At 43.1% G+C, this 10,222-nt stretch overlaps 1 protein-coding gene across 2 annotated transcripts in view; it reads right to left on the bottom strand.

Annotated features, from left to right (window-relative positions):
- Positions 1–8,860: 8,860 nt before the first annotated feature.
- The window catches only part of HECTD2 (HECT domain E3 ubiquitin protein ligase 2), a 96,711-nt gene continuing 95,349 nt past the window's right edge, over positions 8,861–10,222 (bottom strand). For both annotated transcript variants that reach the window (XM_053308204.1, XM_053308205.1), the window contains exon 21: positions 8,861–10,057. In XM_053308204.1, the coding sequence (XP_053164179.1) occupies positions 9,937–10,057 (121 nt within the window). In that variant the 3' untranslated portion in view covers positions 8,861–9,936. The remainder of the gene's footprint in view (positions 10,058–10,222) is intronic.

The following is a 10,222-nucleotide window of genomic DNA, read 5'->3' as shown; positions in this document are numbered from 1 at the left end:
GCCTCTCCAGAAATCTTAATAGGAGACAAGGTTCATGATAAGGAAGGCACTCTCTTAAATACCCTAAACCCAAGCCATTGAGGGCTTTATAGGTAATAACCAGCACTTTGTATTTCATTCTGAAATATATCAATAGCCAGTACAGTTCTTTTAAAATTGGTGTTATGTGGTCCCTTCGGGTGGTCCCAGATACCAGTCTGATTGCCGCATTCTCTACCAATTGTAGTTTCAGGACTATGTACAAAGCCCCATGTAGAGTGCATTACAGTAGTCAATCCTGGAGGTTACCAGCACATGACCTTTTCAATCTGACCATTTTCAGTCTGGCTTCCACCCTAGATATGGGACTGAAACTGCCTTGGTCACTCTAGTGGATGACCTATGCCGGGAGCTAGACGGGGGAGTGTGTCCCTGTTGGTTCTGCTGGACCTCTCAGCGTCATTTGATACCATCAACCATGGTATCCTTCTGGACCGCCTCATGAGTATGGGAATCTGAGTACTGCTTTGGAGTGGCTGTGGTTCCTTCATGGGGAGAGGGTCCAGATGGTGGTGCTGGGGGACTATTGCTTGGCTCTGTGGCCATTGGCTTATGGGGTCCCACAGGGTTTGGTTTTGTCCCCCATGCTGTTTAATATCTACATGAAACTGCTGGGAGAGATCATCTGAGGACTTGGACTGAGTTGTCAGCAATATGCAGATGACACTCAGCTCGATCTCTCCTTGCCAGCTAATCCTAGGGAGGCAGTGGATGTCTTGAATCGGGGGCTGGAGGCCGTGATAGGTTGGATGTGGGCTAATAAACTGAGACTGAATCTGGACACGATGGAGGTAATGTTGGTCGGTAGAAGAGCCAATCAGGATGAGGAGATTCTAACGGTTCTGGATGGGGTTGCACACCCCTTGAAGGAGTAAGTATGCAGCTTGGGGGTATTTGGAAGCTCAAGTGGAAGTGGTGGCCAGGAGTGCCTTTGCACAGCTTCGCCTAGTGCACCAGCTGTGTCCCTTTCTTGAGAAGGCAGATCTGGCCACAGTTACCCACACCTTAGTCACGTCACGGCAGGATTACTGTAATGCATTCTACAGGGGCCTGCCCTTGAAGAATATTTGGAAACTCCAGCTAGTGCAAAATGCGGCACCTAGGAGCTGCCCGCTGGGATCACATCACATCCATTTTGAAAGAGCTGCACTCGCTGCCAATTTATTTATGGGTCCAATTCAAGGTGCTGGTTTTGACCTTTAAAGCCATTAACAGTTTGGATCCTGGATACCTGAGGGACTGCCTGCTCCCAAGGGTTGCTGCCCAATTGACAAGGTCATCTGAGGGGGTTCTGCTCCAGGTGCCGACAATGAGGAAGGCTCAGCTGTCATGCACGTGGGACAGGGCCTTCTCTGTTGCTGCCCCCAGACTTTGGAATGCTCTCCCAGTGGCTATTCATTCTTCTGTCTTTTTCACAATTTTTAGAAAGTGTGTGAAATTTTGTTTTTTTACCCAGGCTTTTATATGATTGTCTCTGCTGCTGTTGCTTTGTATTTTGTATGGTTATACTGTGCTTGGATTTTAAATCTTTTTAGTCAGATCTATGTTTTTATATTCTAGCTTAATATTTTAATTGTGTAATTTTTATAGTCTTATTTTAATTTTTCTGCCTTGAGATTGTTTTACTGAGAGGTGGTATACAAATTTAACAATCAACCAATCAATCAATCAATCAATAAGCAAGCACCGCTGTTTGAAGGTCATTTACCTCCAGAAATGGGTGTAGCTGACATATCAGCCAAAGCTGATAAAAAGTGCTCCTGGCCACTGCCTCAACCTGAAAAACCAGAGAGAGTTTTGGATCCAGGAGCACTCCAAAGTACCTGATCTTTCAGGTGGAGTATAGGATCCAGGAGCACTCCAAAGTACCTGATATTTCAGGTGGAGTGTAACCCCATCCAGAACAAGAAAATATAAATCATCCCTCGGGTCCTGACCCCTGCCAGCCAGTACGTCTGTTTTGTTTGGATTAAACTTTAGCTTGTTATCCCTCTTCCAGCCTATTACCGCCTCCAGGCAGGCATTTAGAGAAGTTAGGCCATTTCCTGATGAGGTTGATATGGAGAAAAAGATCTGGGTGTCATCAGCAGATTGATAACATCCTGCACCAAACCTGATTATTTATCCCAGTGGTTTCATGTAAATGCTAAAGAGCATAGGAGACAGTATGGACCCTTGTGAAACTCCATACAGTAACTCTTACTTTGCAGAACAGCAGTCTCCAAGTGACACCATCTGGAATCTACCAGAGAGGTAGGAATGGAACCAATGTATAATCGTGCCAGCCAATCCCACCCTCCTCGGGCAATCCAGAAAGATACCAATGTTGATGGTACTGGAAGCCACCAAGAGATCCTAAAGGATCAGCAGAGTTGAACTCATTCTGTCGATAGTCAATTGGAGAGCATCAGTTAGGCCAACCAAGTCAGTCTCAACCCCATAGACCACTTGAAAGCCAGTTTGAAATGGGTCCAGATAATCTGTGTTGTCCAAAACTGCCTGGAGCTGAGAGGCCACCAATACTCAATCACTTTGCCCAACCATGGAAGATTAGAAGTGGGTCTGTAATTAGCTAACTCCAAGGGATCCAATGTAGGTTTCTTCAAATAAGGTCTCATGATAGCCTCCTTAAGACAAGGAGGCATCCTGCCCTCCCTTAGAGAAGCATTTATAATATTTACCAGACCCTCTCTGATAATATGATTAAAAGATGAGATAACGATTAAAAGATGAGATAAGCCAAGTTGGACAAGGGTCAAGAGAACAGGCTGTAGGATACACAGTCTGAAGCAGTTTGTCCACATCTTCAGGAATCACAAACTGAAAGTGATCCAATCCTATAAGAGGAGTTGCTGGACACCTCCACAATAGACTCTGCAGTAACTGTGGTATTCGGTTTGGCCCAAATAAGAGAAATTTTATCTGCAAAAAAGTCATTACAGAAATTGCAGAGAGTGACTGATGGTTCCAAGTTCAAATTCAAGGGGGCGAGGCATATACTAGCCTCCTCACAACCTTAGACTACTCAGCTGGATGTGAACTTGCAGAAGCAATGTGGGCAGAAAAGAACATCTTCTTTTCCACCCACACTGCCAGAACATAGATTTCAAATGTGCTCTCTGTTGCTACCTGTCAGATTCGCACTGGGTCTTGTTCCATTTGCACTCTAATCATCTACCTCACTGCTTTTTCTCCTGTATTTCTTCATACCATAGGGCTGACTTCGAAGAAGGTTGGAGAAGACACTTAGGAACAACTGTGTCTACTGCTCTAGTGAGTTCATTATTCCATGTTTGCACTAGAGCATCAACAGAATCACTAGCATAGCCAACTCTAAACTCTTCCAAGGATTCTTGGAATCCTATTGGATCCAATAACCACCTTAGGTGGATCAACCTAATAGGTCCTTCACCTCTGCAGAGGTGGGTTGTGGTTGCAAGTTCCACCTCAACCAGATGATGTTCCATCCATGACAATGGGGGATGACAGGAGTCCCCATGCACGGAATACCACTCTGATCAGAGCAAAAGACAAAATTGAGTGTGTGACCAGCATCATGCATCAGTCCAGAAACCAATTGGGATTGGCCCATAGTTGTCGTGGCTGCTATTAACTCTTGAGCTGCTCCTGAGAGTCCAGTCCCGTATTGAAGATTGGAAGTTCCCCATCACCTGGGCAACTCCAATGTCAACTCTGCAAGCAGGTCCGTCAACTCAGTTAGGGACTCTGTTGGACAGTGGGGTGATCAGTACACCAATAGAAGTTCCAATCGATCCTTGGTCCCTAGATCTAGGTACACACATTCGTTATAGGCTAATTCCCTGACAGAGATCCTGGTAAGGGAGATGGTATTCTTATAGGCCACAGCCACCGCACCTTCCTGCCCACATGCTCTCACATGCTTCACCACGGAGTAACCCACCAGGAGAAACTGGGACCAAACTGGGCCACAAGCCTCTCCCATCCAGGTCTCCATAATGTACACCAGGTTGCTCCTTCATCCATAATCAAGTCATGGATTATCTCAAGTCTTATTTTGGACTGACCTGGCATTACAGAGTAATAAGGTAGGATTCTTTGGGTTGTTGGCACTGCTCTCTAAGGTCAAAGAAGTGGTAGGCTTGCTGGAAGGGGAAACAACAATTAAATTTCTGAATTCCCTCCCCCTTCCCCTGAATTCCCTTTTCTGTAACAGCCTGCTGACCTACCAGTGCATATCTTTGCCGACTCCCCACCACCACTGGAATAGCTGCCTGAGTCATCGCCCACCTCTCCATCTCTGGAAAACCCAAGACACATATTTGTACCAGGCCCAGCCAATTACCAGGCAACAATTATAGTGTAGCTAGCAGGAGTCTTCCGATTTCAGGAGTCCAAAACAATACGTTTTGCTTCAGCCCTCAGTCCCACTCCCAGAGGCCACCATCAAAGGCTGGTCCCCTTTGGCAGTGGGCTTTGTTGGCTGCCTACAGGCGGCCTGTGCAATGGGGGGCTGCACCAGAGGCTGTGCCTGTGGCATGGCTCCCCTTTATAAGGGCCAAAAATTTAAAAGCCCAACAGGCATGGCTCTCACCCACCCTATCAGGCAAACTCAGCCCAGGTGTAAGATGTTATATCAATTAAAGTGAGCAAAACACCAGATTGCAGCCAGCCAGAGGTAGAAGTGCACAGAAGTGGCCTGATCCTGTGCATGACCACTCAGAAGAAAGTCTTATTGAGTTCAGTAGGATTTCCTCCTAGATAAGTGCGTAGGATTGCAGCATATACAGCAATTCAGCATAATGAACTTAAACTCTTGTATTTTACTCTGCCCATGGCATGTTACATTTCCTTTCCTTCTACTGCTTTGTTTTCTCCTCATGCTAGTTTCTCCTCCAACTTGGTAGCCATAATTACCAAATGAATACGATTAGTAGGAATCTCTCACAGCCAGTTACAGAAGTTGCTATCCCTAAGTGGAATTTGGTTGCATACATTGTCTGTATAAGGTACAGAAATAACTTCATTTGCTTCCAGAAGTGGCTTAATCCAGTCAGTGCGTCAAGAAAGGTTTTCGGATCTCACAACAGCTTTGTTCCTTTCCTCCATTTACTTACATGCCTCTTAGCTTGTGCAGTCTACATTTACTTTAGTCAGGCATCACACCCTTCCCCCCCAACACCATGTTTTGAGGGTCAGGACTTTGAGATAGACCTGAGCCCCAATGTTGTTTTTTTTAAATTTTATTTTGTGCATTTCTATCCTGCCTTTTCAATCCAAGGGGTCTTCAAGGAATTAACCACTGTATTAAGTGGGAGTTTGAAAATACCTTCACAGTGGTTAATTCCTTATATTGGATGAACATTTTTATTCAGCAGCAATGCCAGTTTTCTTTTAGCCAAATCGGCTTCAGAGAATTGTGTGGATAAAGATTAAGAAGAACTGTATGCAGTACTCTGAGCTCCTTGGAAGAAAGATGGCATATAAAATGTAATAAAGAAGCTAGAGAACTGAAATTCACATAGTTCACTGGATTCCACTGAAAGGGCCTGTTAAGATGATACTCCCCCCCTCGCCCTCACAACTTGAACCAGCCCATGCCATTAAAAAGGGGGATACATCTAGTGCCCACCCCTCCTGATGTCCTCCTGGTGTGTTCCCTCTGTGTGTGTGTGCGTGTGGTGTTGTGTTCAGATTGCCACTATACATATAACTTAAATGCTAGGTTAAACTAGTATTGGGCTCATATGTAGAGCAGCAGTTTGGACAAACCTCCACTCCTTCAATAAAGGAACACACAGAAAGGATGACAGGATGCCGAGGAAAGACAGAAGGATGGGCATGCTCCCGGCACATCCCCCTTCTTAATCATGTGGGCAGGTTCAGAGCAGCAGGAAGTATTGTCTGAATTGGCCCAAAGAAAATCTAGCATGTCAGTAATTGCAAATATCCCACCCGAGAGCATAATCTGATTTGAAGGACTTTTAACCAGTAGACAGTTACTAAAAAGGTCAACACTTGACTTCCATTTATTCTTGAAATTACACATTGACCAACTTCATTGTTCACCTCTTGAATTGTCTGAATTAAGGCCCTCCAACACCCCACCAGGATTCACTGGTGACTGCCCCCCTGTCCTGCCCCGCCCTTCAGTAAGTTCTTCGGTTCTTTTGATCAGTGAACTTTTAATTTTTTTTGCTGAAGGTCATCCTTTTCTCAAATTGTCATAGACTGTTAATATTTCCTTCAGTGTACTTGCCACTGGCATTCTGTTGCACCTCTACTGGTTGTGAGAGAATAAATGACCTAAACTATAGCAAGCATAGGTCTGCCTACCTATATTGGCTTTTAATGTGATACTGAAAAGGAGCCAAGGAGCTGCAGGTGATGGCCGTTCCAGGGAGGGACTTCATTGGGCACTAGATTGCCCAGGAGCTAGTGGCCCTTCCTCCCTGCTCACCTACTTGGCACATTGGAAGGGGAAAGGTTTTGAAAGGAACTATCTGCGCCCCTAAAATTATATTGCTGATCAAGATTTCTGGAACACGGGGTAATACTAGCTCTTTGTTTACTGGATGTGTAGGCTTGTTGCTGAAAAAGAAGCTCTAGAGTTATTGAGTAAAACAAGAATGAATGTGTCAACTCTTCCTGGACCAAACTCTGTAGGGAACTAGAGTTTTAGTTAAACAATATAGAAGTCTCAGGCACCATGTATATGTGGGAGCTGCGTATACTTGTTGAAGGAAATCTGGCTGGCTGAAATACTTACAGATAAGGAGTCCTGCTGGACCAGACCATGGGCCCATCAACATAGTTATCTAAATATGGTTGAGGTGAATATAAGGCAGCAAGGAACTCTCTGCTGTTTGGCCTAGCAGCTGGCAAATCACAGGTATACTGCTTCTGAACATGGTGGTTCCACTTAGCTATTAGACTTGCCCTCTATAAAATTTATCTAAGCCTTTTTTTTTTTTTAAACAAACCATCTAGGATAGTGGTCATTACCACTGTAGTGATCAGTCAGGAACAGCTTTTCGTTTTTCCCTAAAGAGTGAACCAGAAGTGAACCCTGACCTGGCAGTGACCTCTAGGGATCAGCCACTCAGCACACGGTGACCGGGACATTGAGGGCCTGGCGGCAGAAAGTGAAGGGGGTCTTTGTTAGTTCAGTTGGAGCCAGGCAGATGAGAGGTTGGGCGAAAGGCTTAGTGGGGAGCAAGGGAGTTTGCGCCTCATGGCAAAAGCTAGAACTCTTTCATAGAAGGACTTCTGCAGATCCTTGGGAGACAGGATTACAGAAAGCTTGAATTCTCTCCTGGAGTTTGGGGTGAGTTTCAAGGGGCGAGGAAGTCAGGGCTTCTGGGCTTCTGAAAGGTTTAGCCAGGGAACCATGTGTTAGGTAGCTGGCATCAGATTTCTTTATTTTAGTGCTTTTTCAGTCCTTACAACTGGTTTAGTGTATTTTTATCTGTAATGTAACAAGCTAAGAGAAACGTTAGCCTGAACCCTTTCTATCCAACACGGGGGCTTTTGTATTTTCTTGCATTTATGTCTATGCAACTGAGTGATCATGATTTTTAAAGTGTGCCACTCCAAACAAACCAGCTGGAGTGCTTTTTGAAAGTAATCTAGTAAAGTACTGAGTGTTTCTTTTTCCTTTAATGGAAGCTGCTAGAGCCTCAGACTGAAGCAGTCTGTAGTCTTTTGGAATAAAGGTTATTTTTCTTTTTGGCCCTTTACAATTCTAACCAGCCTCTTTGAGTGGATTTTCAACTCAGGAAAGGGTGTGTGTGGCTGGAAAGAGTCTTACTCTGGTGCAAACATGCCTCATTTGATTGCTCAGCAGCATACTACCAAGTTTTCCTCCTCACGCATAGGTTAGACATGGGAGGTTTTTTATTTTTCCATTTAGTAAAAGAAAGAGGGTTTTCCTGGAATTTTGCCCACACCAGGGAGGGATTAAACCCTGTTGAAAAGTGGGTGTGATGGCAGTGATACCAGAGGGAAAGTCTTTGTTGAGCAAACATGGAGGGAATGAATCAGCAATTTTCTTTCCCCCACATGGACTTGCTCTAAGACAAAGGCTGAGCTTAAATCTGCCATGCACCAAGTCTCCATTTGTTACATGGTGGCATAGCAATGGGATGAACGGCCACCAGAGGGCCTTAGATACCAGTTATACTTTCTGCTTGCCTCTTTATTGAGACATGGGGGCTTTTGTATTTTCTTGCATTTATGTCTATGCAACTGAGTAACCATGATTTTTAAAGTGTGCCACGCCAAACAAACCAGCTGCAGTGCTTTTTGGAAGTAATCTAGTAAAGTACGGAGTGTTTCTTTTTCCTGTAACAAAAGCTGCTAGAGCTTCAGACCGTGTGGTCTTTTGAATAAAGTTTTCTCTTTTTATGCTTTGTAATTTCACCTGCCTCTGAGTGGATTTTTAACTCAGGAAAAAGGGGCTTTACTCTGGTGCAGACACACCTCAAGGTTAATTGTTCAACAACCTACCAAGTTTTTCTCTTCACGCGTAGGCTACACGTGGGAGGTTTTTGTATTTTTCCATTTGGTAAAGAGGTAGGGAGTCTCCCTGGACACTCACCCAAATCAAAGAAGGAATTAAACTCTGTAATTAGGGTGTGGTGGCAGTGATTACCAAGAAACAGCTAAGTTTTAAAGGTTAAATTTTAAAGCCTTTGTTGAGCAGACATGGAGGGAATGAATCAGCATTTTTCTTTTCCTCTTGTGGGCTTGCTTTGACAAAAGCTGGGCTTAAATCCGCCATTCACTAGTCACTATTCACTACAACCACATATTATGGCAGTGAGTTAAATAAAAGTTGGAATATTTGATACCGTTTTATTATATTCACTTTTGTATAAAAACTTGCTCAATTTATTTTAAACCTCATGTAAAACAACTTACAGTATCAAGTCCTTAGTTAAAAGATGCATAATTTAAAAATATCAAAACTTAGACTTCTCATAGTGCTAAGAGGTGACTTGTTTTCTATAAAGTAAACAAATCCAGATTTACAATTAAACATTAAATTTCCTTCTTCAGTTACAAAAGTACAACAGCCAAACCATCTAGCTTACTGCCAATTTGATATACAGTAATAAACATGCAAACAGATTAATACTTAAAAGTTGGTCCATGGATCTGGATAAATTTAAAATATCAGCTTTTACATTCCTGTACAATCAACTCTGTTCATCTGTAAAGGCAGAATATATAACATCTGAAAACCTATACTTTGGAAAAATAAATCTTTAGCTGTAAATAGCACTATCAGAGTCATATTATCCCACAGGCAGTTATTTACATGCTTTTAAAAACAATTTAATTCATCTCTGAGAATGAAAACCAGAGTATTAATACTATATATTACATCTACCTTAAACTGTAGTTTGCCTCAGCATGAAAACATAGCCACTGGCCTCACGCTAATGGCAGATATAAGCTTTGTTGTAGTGTGTGCAGTGAAGATAATCTACCACCATTGGGCTTAACGAGTTAAGAAAGATATTTATATGTTGCGTTTCCCAGTGGAATCTACATGATCTGAACCTATGATGATCAACAATAAAGTACTCTGCATCTCTTGCCTGCAGCTTGGGTAACCTGAGGCAACAGGAGTTGGCTCCTTTGGCAGTCCTTGTCATTTAACCTAGGCAAATATATATATTCTCCATCAAGGACTGTGAGGATTATGAACACTGTACAAAGTTGCTTTTCCTGAAAGAAAGCAGTAAATATATTTCTATACAGAAAAGTGAGTACACTCTACCTCTTAAAAAACAACTCCACACAGTTTGGGGGTGAGACCGTTAAAGTACTAAGAGATAGGAACATGAAAAGCTTTAAAGGCACAATAAGAGAAAAACAAGTGCTACATCTGCTGTTCTTTTCAAGTCTTCTTTATTCTAAGCCAAAGCCCTCGGCATTTGAAATTCCAATTGTTAGCTTTTGCTTCAACTCCTTTTTGGTCTTGTAAGGGGGAAGGCAGAGCTGATTGAAGCAAGTATGGGCAACGGGTAACCTAAAAATATTGTAAGAGAATATACACATTTTTAGTAAGAAATAATTCAGTTGACTCGAAACCACCATCCAAGTCCAGTGTTGCAAATCTATGCTGCAAATATGTAGTTATGGGGCGGATTCTGTTCCCTTCAATTTAATGGAGGGAATGAATTTTTGTTCAAAA

The sequence above is a fragment of the Hemicordylus capensis genome, chromosome 3 (genome assembly GCF_027244095.1).
Source record: "Hemicordylus capensis ecotype Gifberg chromosome 3, rHemCap1.1.pri, whole genome shotgun sequence".
In the NCBI taxonomy this organism is placed as follows: Eukaryota; Metazoa; Chordata; class Lepidosauria; order Squamata; family Cordylidae; genus Hemicordylus; species Hemicordylus capensis.
Note: the sequence above shows the minus strand (reverse complement) of the source record. Positions and strands in the feature narration are given on the sequence as shown.